General features: G+C 40.3%; 1 protein-coding gene across 2 annotated transcripts in view; it reads left to right on the forward strand.

Moving 5' to 3' along the window:
- The window catches only part of LOC136854993 (protein expanded-like), a 120,708-nt gene that overhangs the window by 94,291 nt on the left and 11,740 nt on the right, over positions 1–14,677 (forward strand). For both annotated transcript variants that reach the window (XM_067131676.1, XM_067131677.1), the window contains exon 9: positions 13,270–13,435. In XM_067131676.1, coding sequence (XP_066987777.1) covers positions 13,270–13,435 — 166 coding nt within the window. The remainder of the gene's footprint in view (positions 1–13,269; positions 13,436–14,677) is intronic.

The raw sequence follows: 14,677 nt of genomic DNA on the forward strand, positions 1-14,677 counted from the left end.
AAGCAAATGCCCTAGGCCTGCAAACATGTGTCCAGGTCATTAAGTATACGCCCCAGGTCAACAAGCATGTGCCCAGGTCACTGAGTGCATGATCCAGGTCATCAGGCACGTGTCCTAGTCATCAGGTGTGTGACACAGGTCGTCGGATATATGCCCCTTGTCATTTGATATGTGGACCTGGTCATCAAGCATGTGCCCCAGCTCACTGTTCATGTGTCCCAGGTCGTCGGGCATGTGCTCCGGTCACCAGGCATGTTCTGTAGGTCGTGGGGCATGTGCCTCAGGTCTTCGGGCATGTACTGTGCTGCCCCGGCGATGTGATAAAAGAGAGCTGAAAGAGCCCCGTGGCGAAAGGCCGTGATTTTGACATTGGCATTCTTGTGGTCACCGAGATGAGGGCATGTCATCTCTGTCCATCTGCTTCGGATCCTCGGAAATCTTAATCTCTCTCTCTCTCTCTCTCTCTCTCTCTCTCTCTCTCTCTCTCTCTGTGCCTCCCCCTGCACTTGACCGGCGCTAATTTCGGCCGAGTCATAATATGACGCCCTTTTCCTTATTCAAAACTAAATGTCTGAGCGATCATCATCGAAAAAAATGAATGGTAGAGAATGACGGCCGATGTAGATGGACTCAGGGGAGGATGGGGGGAGGGGGAAGGATTGTTTAAGGGGAGGGGAGGGCTATATCATCCTCCATGTGCGTGGGGGTAGAGGTGGGGAGGGGTGGTAGGATGCTAGACCCAGCTCGCATACCTCAGCGTCTCCTTCGCTCTCCAGCCTCCAATCTCTTCTGCTATTCTCTCTCTCTCTCTCTCTCTCTCTCTCTCTCTCTCTCTCTCTGGTCGAGGGAGGGAATAGCTACGCCACTACCACCGGCCGCCACCACCTTTTTCTTACCCTTCTTCCCTTTCACTCCTCCCCAACCCTCCCCTCCCCATCCACCACAAAGAGACACACATACGAACACACAGAAACAAATTTGCACACTTGAGAATTAAGAACCAAAGTAAAAATACCAAATTTTCCCTCACTTCTAATTCGCAAACCAGGCGAAAGTCATTGAAGGGTGACAATGAAGTTAACCTGTTGCGAGTTTCAGCCAAGTTTATGAATACAACCAATCTTTATTTTTATTATTATTATTATTATTATTATTATTATTATTATTATTATTATTATTATTACAACACAAATATCTTTTCCTATTTTTTCTGGCCGTTCAGGGCTTTACTATGACCAACTTGCGTCTTGCACCGGACTGCAGAGGCTTGTTGCAAATTGCAGTAGCTCTTGATATTTTGGGACCATTGTCTTCGCGTTTAGAACCGGCCTTTTTCGAATATAGATAAAAAAAAAAAACTTCTCGTGGGTTACGCCACGGGAAAAAATAGAAAAAGTCGGAAGGCGTAAGGAATAATTTTCTTGCTTTTCCAAATCTAATTTATATTCTTGTATGTTCTTATCAGTACAATATCCAGCTATGGATTAATAGATACACCTGTTGGATATCCATTTTGCGCTTGTGTGTGTCCCACGTTTCCTTAAAGGCCTGGTTTCAAATTTAGTATTTCAAAGTATGATATTAGCGATGAATAGTATTTTCTTAGTAGGTAAATGTATACTATTGTTTTTTATCTCGTGTATCTAAATTTTTTTTTATTGTATTGTTCCTTCCTGTGTGGGGCCTGAGTCGGAATAACTGTATATATATGTATATATATATATATATATATATATATATATATATATATATATATATATATATATATATATATACACACACATTATATGCATTAAAGAGACTGATTTCAAAAAACAATGATTGAATAGAGTGAAGATCATCGTACCATCACTGTTAATATATAAAACATTAATACAAAAATTGTGTCAGATAGCGAATATGATCTCGCCATTAGAGAACGAAAAAATACAAGATATAAAATCAGTTTGTTTAGAAGGGAGATAATAAATAGGTTGATCGAGGAGGTAGATTAAATGTTTGCCGATGTGACAAAAAAGAAATCACTCGGTTGATGATTGAACGTAACAAAAAAAAAAAAATCACTTTAACCCTTCGTCTGTTTCCAAGAAAAGAGATCACTCGGTTGATGACTGAACGGAACAAAACAAAACAAAAAAAAAAGAATTACATTAACCCTTCGTCTATTTCCAAGAAAAGAAATCACTCGGTTGATGATTGAACGTAAAAAAAAAAATAAAGAATTACATTAACCCGTCGTCTGTTTCCAAGAAAGAAATCACTCGGTTGATAACTGAACGTAAAAAAAACGAATTACATTAACTCCAAGAAAGAAATCACTCGGTTGATAATTAAACATAAAAAAACGAATAACATTAGCCCTTCGTCTGTTTTTTCAAGAAAAGAAATCACTCGGTTGATGACTGAACGTAAAAAAAATTACATTAACCCTCCGTTTATTTTCAAGAAAAGAAATCACTCGGTTGATGATTGAACGTAACAAAAAAAGAACGAATTACATTAACCCTTCGTCTGTTTCCAAGAAAAGAAATCGCTCGGTTGATGAATGAACGTTAAAAAAAAAATTAACATTAACCCTTCGTGTGTGTCCAAGAAAAGAAATAACTCTGTTGATGATTGAACGTAAAAAAAAAAATTACATTAATAAAACTTCGTCTGTTTTTCCGTTATAAAAGTCATCCAGGAATGACTGTAATGCAGTTTTTAAATCGTATTTTGAATGTCAGAATTAAAATTCTCGACAGTTTCAAATATCCGACGATCGATATGTTTCAGTTATTAGACCTTTGGTTAAAGTAAGGCTGCTTCGATTGTCGCTGGAGGTGTGGTGTGAGTGTGCGTATGTGTGTGTTCGCGTGCGCGCGCAGGCAAGCTATACTATGGTATGCGACCAGCTGAATGAGCACTTAACACGTGGCTGCTTCTTTACTGCATAATTTGAGCCTGATGTAGCCGTGCGATTAGACTGATACGCGGGAGGTGTCTTTTGCATGTTGATTTCATATCAACAGATGGCTGTGCTATCCTCTCTCTCTCTCTCTCTCTCTCTCTCTCTCTCTCTCTCTCTCTCTCTCTCTCTCTCTCTCTCTCTGCCACCTGATCCAGATGTTTTATGGGGCCACGCTCTATAATGTCTCAGATTCATGGTTGATTATAGGTATATGGGTCCGCAGAGAAATAGATTTAAAGAAGAGAGAGAGAGAGAGAAAGAGAGAGAGAGAGAGAGAGAGAGAGAATTAGTTTTGGTTGTAGGAAAACTGTCGGTAAAAGTGAATAATTTATGGAGGCATTTTGTTAAATTCTCTCTCTCTCTCTCTCTCTCTCTCTCTCTCTCTCTCTCTCTCTCTCTCTCTCTCTCTCTGGTTTGTCTGTCCTTTTGTGTACTTAATCAGGAAACCATTCAGATATAAGCCCCAGTATTAACTGTCATTCATAAACGTTCATATGGACAGCAAGTCTCACTCACTCACTCATTCCTGGTCAAATTTAAGTGTTACAAGCATTCTCTTTCTTCCGTCTTACTTTCCTCAACCCTCTCTTAACAATTGTTTCAAAGTGCAACTGCGATGTTTTCTTCCTGTTACACCTTTCAAACCTCTCTGCTATCAGTTTCCGTTTCAGCGCTGAATGACCTCGTAGGTCCCAGCGCTTGGCCTATGGCCTAAATTCTACATTCTATTCTATTCTAAGTGTTTTAAGTAGGGAAAACAACCGTGGCATAACTCCAGCAGCTATGGGAGCCCAAACCAAAGTTTTCCTGTCACCATTTTCCTGAGAAATGAGACGGGCATATTTTTTGTCATTCGGAAAGTGAAAGTGTTCTTTGTCATTCTTATATTAAGCCGACAAACGCCTCTTAACTTCGCGATTTCCTTGCTCATTTGGATGCGCTTATGTCCGTAAACACGGAATCCGGAAGGTAAACACGAGAGAAGAATTGCTTCAAACTTAACATTTTATCTTGCAAGGTTTCCTCTCTCTTGCTTTGTTGGCTTCCGGCCTCATTATGACCCATCACTGCTTGCATGACCCGCATGGTTTGTTCCTCCTCCTCCTCCTCCTCCTCCTCCTCCCCTCCTCCTTCTCCTTCCTCCCACCCCGTTCTTGGAACCTACATGAGTTTGGATGCACGTAATTAGTGAAGCAAAATTTTAACTTTCAACAGTTACCGGAAGCAAGTTATATATAATATATATATATATATATATATATATATATATATATATATATATATATATATATATATATATATACACACACACACACACGTTCAGAAGAAATCATTACAAATTCAGTCTTTTTGCACCTTCTATAAACTCATTATATAAGCCACATTTGCATAATTATGTAAGCCCCTTCCCTATCTCTTTTTTTTTCATTAAATCTTAAATCTTGACATAACATTAGGAGAGAGAGAGAGAGAGAGAGAGAGCAGGGAAAGAAAACCTTGTTAACATTACTGTACAAATTTAGCGTCACGCCTACTTTGCATAGCAAATACTTCGCTACAATGACGAGTTTCACATTAGTGTACTCACCTTGCACTTTTCTGCTCTAGCTGAGGAAAGGGGGGAGGGTAGGGAAGGGAGACGGTGTCCATGTGAGGGGTAGGGGAGGGGAGGGGAAGGGATGGGAGAGGGACACCGAATGGCATTCCAATTTTGGTGGATGGAGGACGCACGCGTCGAAGCACTGGGGTTATCTGCCTTATTTCTTAATACTTTTACACTCTTCTTCCTTTACTCTGCGTTTATCCCTGTCTACTATTCGTTGTTTTTTTTCCTTGTTATAATCGTAGAAGTAGGAAAGTTTTTCCACCATTTGATTCGACTGAGTTAACGGCAAAAAGATGTTCGCAAGGGTTAAATATAACTTCGTCCGTTTCTCTCAAGTACAGATGCAAAATGTAGCGTTTTACCCTTTTCACTTTGTTCCAGAAACCTTGGTGGTCATTCCTTCACCAACTTGTTTTTATATGCAAATGAATTATATTTTGGTTTGCCAGCCCCTCTTAGGAGGGCTCGATTTAGTGCTGACGTCTCTTGCGTAAGGAAAAGAAGTGGCTAAATATTGTGGAAGCTTTCTGCAGAGGGGTTAATTAATATACCCTGGAAAGTATCTATATTTAGAAGGAATTAGTGGAAGATTTTAGGAAAGTTGCGTTCACCCGTGCAATCACTGAACGCTTTAATGCCTCGTGTGTCTATTTTTAAAAAATGTCTATTTACAAATAAAAAAATATTTTAAAATTCAGAACCGTTTTTTCTCGATTGCTTATATCCATGTAACACCAGTCTTTGGTTTGTCCAGCAACGTACACAGCTTTTTTTATGTAAACAAAATTACATTTGTATATTGGCATGACGCTTTTAATTTAAAATAAAAAGCTCATGTGTATCTAACTGTGTAATGAAAGCTCTCGGGTCCATTTTTTTGTACATGCATACATTCGTTCAACTCTTAGAAAAAAAAAAACGCCTTGCGTGCGTGCAAACGCGCTCCTCTGCCTTGGCGCACCGATCACATTCGTTAACCTGCGCGGGGATTTACAATACAAGCCATTATTATAGATACAGTACCTGCAACTGGGTATAATAGATAGCTAATCAAGGCCCGCGCCCATTCCTCATTCGCCCCACCTGTAATTAGAGTGGAATATCTTTTACAGGTAGCTGTCAGGAATGGTACTAAAAGACCAGGTTGCGGCGGTAGCTGCATTTCTGCGCTACCCGCTGGGTACGGCGTCCGGCCTCTGTCAGAAATGCTAGACAGATGATCCTATCAATCAGGCCTAGGAGGTGGGGGAGGAGGAGGAGGAGGAATTATGGAGGCTCGGTTACTTGAGAATTTTGAGATGTGTGTGTGTCTCTCTCTCTCTCTCTCTCTCTCTCTCTCTCTCTCTCTCTCTCTCTCTCTCTCTCTCTCTCTCTCTCTCATAAGTAAGGAGAAGCCTCAAAACAGTTGGCCCGGAGATCCTGTGAGGAGACTCGTATAGGAATCATCTCTCTTCCTACGAAGGATCTATTTGGATGCTGTTCGGTAGCAGATGAAGGACTCCCAAACCCATCATTATTGTCTCAAGGGATAGACAGATCGCCCGGAGGACTCCTGTGATAGGATACTCTCTCTCTCTCTCTCTCTCTCTCTCTCTCTCTCTCTCTCTCTCTCTCTCTCTCTTCTGTGTTGGTTTTAGAAACTGTGATGTAGTATACCCACTTTCTTTCATTCTCTCTCATGTGTTTTTTTATGAAATGGGCTAATTGAAAAACTCTCTCTCTCTCTCTCTCTCTCTCTCTCTCTCTCTCTCTCTCTCTCTCTCTCTCTCTCTCTCTACTACGCTGGCTAAGCAACACTGGGTCTTGTCAGTGCTCGGATGGGTTACCACCAAGAAAAGTCAGGCGCTGTTAGCGCACAAGCCCATGACACATCCACTGGGCAGGTTATGGGGTTAGCAACCTCATCCCGGTGTATGAACTGTTAGAAACAGAAGGGCAACATCTTTTAAAGCCTTTGGAGAAGAGAAAGACTTCGGCTGTAATGATAATCATAATAATACTTAAGAACTTGCACTATTTGTAAGGATTCCCAATGAACAGCATCAGTACATAAAGTGTGTGTATATATATATATAATATATATATATATATATATATATATATATATATATACATATATATATATATATATATATATATATATATATATATATATATATATATATATATACACACAACAATGATGATATCAGTTACATGTCTACAAATTAGCAGTATGTTTTAGTGGTTAGAAGTCATTGAAAAAAGGGCAACACTAAAGTTAAAAGAAGAATTATGCAGAGAATAAGTTTAACTTTCTTATCGTCAAAGTTTCTCTCTCTCTCTCTCTCTCTCTCTCTCTCTCTCTCTCTCTCTCTCTCTCTCTGAGGGCAACAAGTACGAAAGAACGAAAATGCTGGCATGCACCGAGATATTCCGAGTCTTTTATGACATCGTAGTAGTAGTAACGGATTGCGCATGCGTGTGGCACAGGTTAGAGGTTTGATAGCGCATGCGTATGGCACACGTTCGATTGCGCATGCGTGTGGCACAGGTTGGATTACGCATGCGTGTGGCACAGGTTACAGGTTTGATTGCGCATGCGTGTGGCACAGGTTGGATTACGCATGCGTGTGGTACAGGTTGGCTTATGAATGCGTGTGGCACAGGTTCGATTACGCATGCGTGTGGCACAGGTTCGATTGCTCGTGCGTGTGTGGCTGTATGCCAGGAATGTGTGTTGCATCTGCAATGGGGCCCTTCACGGGCTTGCGGTTTTGTCTCTCTCTCTCTCTCTCTCTTCCCCTATTTGGGAGGAAAAGGAGGGGAGGGAGGAGAGAAAAGGCTGCTTGAGAAAGGAAGAAGATGAAGTGGGTGGAGGTAAAAATAGAACAGAAAAATTGGGAAGGAAAGTAAGAAATGGGAAGTAAAAAAAATATATATATGTGTTTGGCTTTGTAGTAGGAAGGAAAGAGCTCTGTGGAAATGAAAGGGAACAGAAGATAAAACATACTATTAGTTAAAAAGAGATTTTAAAAATAAGTGTTCAACGATTTTGTTGAAAAATTATATCAACAGAAAGGATTAGTTGTTTGGAAGCAAAAGAGTAACTTCCAAATTTGAATTTTTCGATGCATTTACTTGGCGGGAGAAAAAGAAGAAGCTATTTGAAAAAAATTAAGATCATTGATATCATTTAAGATAATAAAAATGTGAAACAACAAGATTTTTAAATGCATGTAAAGGTTACTAACAACAAGGAAGAAACATTACTTGAAATGAAGAGAAGAAAGAGTCGGGTGTCAGAAAGCAAAAAAAAGGAGGGGGCCCTTTTGGAACCATAAAGGAATTCACTTAAAACTAGAAAAAATATATGTTTTGGAACCAAGAAGGAAGTCACTTCAAAGTCGAAAAAGTACAACTGTGAACAAGAGCAATTTCGCAGGAAAGAAAATAAAGTTGAACTTGAGAGTAAAAAAATCTTTGATCAGAATTTCCCCAAATGTCGCCATCTTAGTGATAACCATCGTCTCTCTCTCTCTGTTCAGTTATGACACCAAAAACAAAAACCCGTGGTTGGGTGAGGGGAGGTGGTGCCATCACTGCACCTCATGTGGTGCACTGTAAGCATTACTTAAGGCTCTTTGTTCTTTGCAGCGTCCCTTCGTTAGGCCCCTAGCTGCAACCCCTTTCATTCCTTTCACTGTACCTCCTTTCATAATCTCTTTCTTCCATCGTATTTTCCACCCTCTTCTAACGATTGTGGTAGCAACTGCGAGGTTTTCCTCCTGTTACACCTTTCAGACGTTCTTATGTCAATTTCCGTGTCAGCTCTGAATAACCTCATAGGTCCCAGCGCTTGGCATTTGGCCTTAATTCTGTATTCTATTCTACCAAAGACAACAACAAACAAACAGGCAAACATTCCAACGAGACTGCGTCACCCAAATCATTACATGAATGAACTGAAGAGGAGGCTTCAAGCAGACATGTTCCTTTAAAGAGAGAGAGAGAGAAAAAAGATGTTAATTTTGCAGGCAATCTATTGCCCTTTTCCAGCCCGAGCCAAAGAAAGAAGGAACAAAGTCTTGAGAGTCAGGAAGAAAAGAGATAGGGAGGAAGAGAATTCCAAAGTTTTCCGAGATGTTGGAAGAGTGAAAATGTAATAGAGAGAGAGAGAGAGAGAGAGAGAGAGCGTTCTGGGAAATAAGCATATGTAAAACCTTCACAAATGAGTATTTTATTCAGTGGAAACCTATTTATCAAGTCAGTGGCATCTTTAATTTGTTCCATGATGTTTAAGCACATTATAAGTAATGATAATAATATATCTGCATTGTATATTTGTGTAAATCAGTAAGCTTAAGTAAATTATATCATGATTGTCATTGTGTAAGAGCTGATTCACTAAGAAGATTAGAAGTTGGCTTGATAGTGAACTTCACACAATTGAGAATATAGTGAGTCCTGCACAGGTGGATTTCGAAACGTGTCTTCCATTAATGAAATACACGAAGTTCACGAATGTGGCTTTCAAGTAACAGGCAAAAATGAGTGACCAGCAAAAATTTTGTGGTAAATGTGAAGCAGAGAGTGTAACGTGTAAAGAAACGAGTAAATTTGATTAAATAACAAGAAAACAAATGTTTTTGTCCAACTCTTTATTGTGGAACTTAATTTTTTGTCTTTTTTCCTTACATTGTTCTTCCTTTTCCCTTTCTCGTTTTGCGTGGCAACTGGTTCTGTTCTGACCTTTTGAAGAGAAATGTATGTATGTGTGAATTACCTGAGAGCTCATGTCATATTTGAAAATCATATCCCAGAGATGTTATGGTCACAGAAAGATTAATAATATTCCTTAGGGAATAATGACAGGGGTATATAAAACGACATGCCTAGAGAAAAGGAATAAGTAAACGAAAAGGAAAAGAGAGAGAGAGAGAGAGAGAGAGAGAGAGAGAGAGAGAGAGAGAGAGAGAGAGAGAGAGAGGCTGAGGTGAATGAGTGGTCAGTGCAGGTTGGTTAGCGAGGAGAATTCGATGGCATCTGTAATGCTCCACCACTGTTCCTCCCTCTATACCGTGTCCCCCCTCGACGCCCCTTCCCTCCCTAAACCGCCCCTCCCCCTCCCTGCGACCCCTACCCCTTCCCAAAGCAGTAGCGGCAGCCGGTATGTTGCCCCGTAGGCCGTGTCTGTTGTGGGCAGAGCAGTAGGGCAAGCAAGCATGATGTTGGATGCTGCCGAGTTCTGGGTGAGTACGACGGGCGGGAAAAGGTGGGGGTGGGGGAGTCCGGGGTCCCAGGGGGTGGGGAGAAGTCTGGGTGCCCCGGGGGTGGGGGCAGGGTGGCGAACTCTGGTGGCATCAGTGTGCGTAACACAGTGGCGAGTTCCTGCCACTAGACCCCGCCCCCTTAGGGTATGGGTTTGGTGGGGCCATCGAGGGGCAGGGCGGGGGGGCACTCTATGATCTTGCTGTTGCTGCTGCTACCTAAACTGCCTATCTTTACGGATTCTCTCTCTCTCTCTCTCTCTCTCTCTCTCTCTCTCTCTCTCTCTCTCTCTCTTACATATTCCTGTATAAAAATATTTCTTTCACTCTTGAAGACTAAACTTTAAAACTTCTGAAGTCCGTTTGTCTCGGATACCTGAAGTGAATGATATCACAGGGCGAGTGAATAACTTCTTAACTCTCGAGAAGTTTTGAACTTCTAGCCAAGTAACTTGTATGCCATCACCGAGACGGGAATAAGTAACTTCTTCACTCCTCGTTAAGTAGAGAGATTTCGAACTTCAAGAAAGGGAACTAAATATAATATTTGAATACCGAAATACGAGACAGCGAATTCTGTATTTCTAAAAATAGGTTGACGATAATAGTGTATGTATTCCATTTCGAGGCTGTACACACATACAGATTACAGATGCGAGAACATTGTCGATAGTCTCGTGTGATAGCGAAGTTCCCTTACCCTGTGGCATTTAGGTCTCATTGTGACCCTTAGCAGACGAGGCATGGGCGTTGACGTACGCCCACCCCTTCCCTTTTATCCGTATTCGGGACTGACGGAGTTACATAAATTGATGCTTTAGATTTGAATATTTTTTGTTGGCGACCGAAACTGAGTAGAATGAGGTTAGTTACTCACTGTTAAATAAAAATGCTATTTGAAAATGAAATGGTTATGGATAGGATGATATTTTTCATTTGTTTTTCTTTATCCTTTTGATAATTCCATTCTACGGACCCCAACGGACCAGTCAATCAGTCTTTGTTTATTCAGTCTATATTCAGTTACAGTTAATGACAAAAAATTAATTTGAGATGCATATTCTAGAGTTACCTATTTATACTGACCTATGATTATAGATACGTAATCGGAGCTACTCCGATGAACTGACCTGTAACTCCACAGAAAATTATTTTCGATAATTTCAGGAGCAAGTATCTGGAGCTACAGTGATAAAGGCGACCTATTGTACTGCGCAGACACAAAAGTGTGATTTATATATATGTCCAAAATTATCCCTATAGATAAACTGACCAATTACGTTCCCTTTGCAGAAAACCCTTCGGCCCCTAGCTGCAACCCCTTTCATTCCTTTTGCTGTACCTCCGTTCATATTCTCTTTCCTCCATCTTTCTTTCCATCCTCTCCCAACAGTTGTTTCACAGTGCAACTGCGAGGTTTTCCTCCTGTTACACCTTTCAAGCCTCCTTTACTCACAGTTTTCCTTTCAGCACTGAATGACCTCATAGGTCTGAGTGCTTGTACTTTGGCCTAAGTCTTATATTCTCTCTCTTTGCAGAAAAAGAATCCTTCTAGATAAAACTGACCTATTGCATTCCCTTTGCAGATAAAGAAACCCTGTAGATAAACTGACCTATTGCATTCTCTGCAGAAAAAGAATCCCTGTAGATAAACTGACCTGTTGCATTCTCTTTGCTGAAAAAGAATCCCTGTAGATAAACTGACCTGACCTATTGCATTCTCTTTGCTGAAAAAGAATTCCTGTAGGTAAACTAACCTGACCTATTGCATTCTCTTTGCTGAAAAAGAATCCCTGTAGATAAACTGACCTGACCTATTGCATTCTCTTTGCTGAAAAAGAATCCCTGTAGATAAACTGACCTGACCTATTGCATTCTCTTTGCTGAAAAAGAATCCCTGTAGATAAACTGACCTGACCTATTGCATTCTCTTTGCTGAAAAAGAATACCTGTAGATAAACTGACCTATTGCATTCTCTTTGCAGAAAAAGAATCCCTGTAGATAAACTGACCTGACCTATTGCGTTCTCTTTGCTGAAAAAGAATCCCTGTAGATAAACTGACCTGACCTATTGCATTCTCTTTGCAGAAAAAGAATCCCTGTAGATAAACTGACCTATTGCATTCTCATTGCAGAAAAAGAATCCCTGTAGATAAACTGACCTATTGCATTCTCATTGCAGAAAAAGAAACCCTGTAGATAAACTGACCTATTGCATTCTCATTGCAGAAAAAGAATCCCTGTAGATAAACTGACCTATTGCATTCTCATTGCAGAAAAAGAATCCCTGTAGATAACCTGACCTGACCTATTGCATTCTCTTTGCAGAAAAAGAATCCCTGTAGATAAACTGACCTGACCTATTGCATTTTCTTTGCTGAAAAAGAATCCCTGTAGATAAACTGACCTGACCTATTGCAGTCTCTTTGCTGAAAAAGAATCCCTGTAGATAAACTGACCTATTGCATTCTCTTTGCTGAAAAAGAATCCCTGTAGATAAACTGACCTATTGCATTCTCTTTGCAGAAAAAGAATCCCTGTAGATAAACTGACCTGACCTATTGCATTCTCTTTGCTGAAAAAGAATCCCTGTAGATAAACTGACCTGACCTATTGCATTCTCTTTGCAGAAAAAGAATCCCTGTAGATAAACTGACCTATTGCATTCTCATTGCAGAAAAAGAATCCCTGTAGATAAACTGACCTGTGCATTCTCACTGCAGAAAAGAAACCCTGTAGATAAACTGACCTATTGCATTCTCATTGCAGAAAAGAATCCCTGTAGATAAACTGACCTATTGCATTCTCTTTGCAGAAAAAGAATCCCTGTAGATAACCTGACCTGACATATTGCATTCTCTTTGCAGAAAAAGAATCCCTGTAGATAAACTGACCCTTGCATTCTCCCTGCAGAAAAAGAATCCCTGTTGATAAACTGACTTATTGCATTCTCCCTGCATAAAAAGAATCTCTGTAGGTAAACTGACCTATTGCGTTCTCTAAACTGACCTATTACATTCTCTTTGCAGAAAAAAAATCCCTGTAGATAAACTGACTTATTGCATTCTGTAAACTGACCTATTGCCTTCCTTTTGCAGAAAAAGAATCCTTATAGATAAACTGACCTATTGCATCTCTAAACTGATCGATTGCATTCTCTTTGCAGAAAATTAATCCCTGTAGATAAACTGACCTGTTGCTTTCTCTAAACTGACCTATTACATACTCTTTGCAGAAAAAGAATCCCTATAGATAAACTGATTTATTGCATTCTCTAGACTGACCTATTACATTCTCTCTGCAGAAAAAGAATCCTTATAGATAAACTGACCTATTGCATCTCTAAACTGATCGATTGCATTCTCTGTGCAGAAAATGAATCCCTGTAGATAAACTGACCTATTGCATTCTCTAAATTGACCTATTGCATTCTCTAGACTGACCTATTGCATTCTCTCTGCAGAAGAAGAAGTTCGAGATACGAGCCCTGAGCTACTCCGAAAAACTGACCTATTACACGACGAGCGACGACAAGAGCCGACACCTGCTCTACCTCTGCCGATGCACCCACCTCTTCAACATGAACCAGCAGCCGCGTCTGGCGGAGGTGCGCCGCCTTCAGGAGGAAGGTCAGTATCTTGGCGAGAGGGGCGTTTCACTCGTGTGCTAGGAGGAGGAGGAGTGGTTGGTGGTGGTGGTGGTGGTGGTGGAGGAGGAGGAGGAGGAGGAGGAGGAGGAGGAGGAGGAGGAAAGAGGTCGGTATTGCCTAAGGAGAGTATTTTTTTCTCTCTCTCTCATTTAAAGATGGAAGGTTAGCATTGCTTAAAGGAATGGTTTCCCCCTCTCATTTTGGGATGGCAGATCGGCATTGCCGTTATTGCTTAAGGAGGGGGTTTTTCTCTCATTGAAAGATGGAAGATCAGTTGCTCAAGGGAAGTTTTTCCTCTCTCAATTAAAGATGGAAGGTCGGTGTTGCTTCAAGATTGCTTTTTCTCTCTCATTTAAGAATGGAAGGTTGGTATTACTTAAAGGAGTGTTTTTTTATTCCATTCTAATTTAAAGAAAAAATGTCAGTATTGCCTAAGGAAAGGTTGGTAGGCCTGAGATCACCAAGGTTTTTTCTCTCAAGGGTGGAGTTGTTATTCCTTAGATGAAGTTTTTCCAACGTTTTGAAAATGGAAGTTTTTTTTTTTATCGGCGCTACTTAATGATGAGTTTTTTTTATCCCATGTTTTAAATGGAGGAAGGGCGCGTTGCCTAAAGGAAGGGCTTGCCTGATTTGTTAAAAAAAAAACCTATTAATTTAGAAAATTCGTTAGAATGTCGCTAAGGCTTTGGACTAATGTGAAATTGGATGGTATCAATGATTTGCAAAGAGGAGAAGATGATTCTGACACTAAAAATACACGGAAGGTTTGTGTCGCAGGACATGACTATTTTTCATTTGTAAATGTGTGGAGTTTTTCATACAGTACCCGTAGCCATTATTCATTTGTCATTGATCCATATGAAGTCTTTCGTATAGCAGGCGAACATTATTCATTATACACTGTCTTTGTTACTGAGAGTGACCGTTATTCGTTTATCCACATTTTTTTTTTATTCAAGGTGACCATCATTCATTTGTACGTTCGAGGTCTTTGTTCCTGTAGGTAACCATTATTCATTGGCACTGGGTAATTGTTACTAAGGGCAACCATTATACATTAATTAATGCAAGATTTGCAAGGTCTGCGTTCATGCAGTTAAGTATTATTCATTTGTACTTGGTCTTTTGTTACTGCGAGACGCCATCACTCATTTGTTTGTGCGAGGTCTTTTTCTCGTGGGTAACCATTCTTCATTTGTACTTGAAGAGGTCTTTGCAAAAG

The sequence above is a fragment of the Macrobrachium rosenbergii genome, chromosome 30 (genome assembly GCF_040412425.1).
Source record: "Macrobrachium rosenbergii isolate ZJJX-2024 chromosome 30, ASM4041242v1, whole genome shotgun sequence".
Classification (NCBI taxonomy): Eukaryota; Metazoa; Arthropoda; class Malacostraca; order Decapoda; family Palaemonidae; genus Macrobrachium; species Macrobrachium rosenbergii.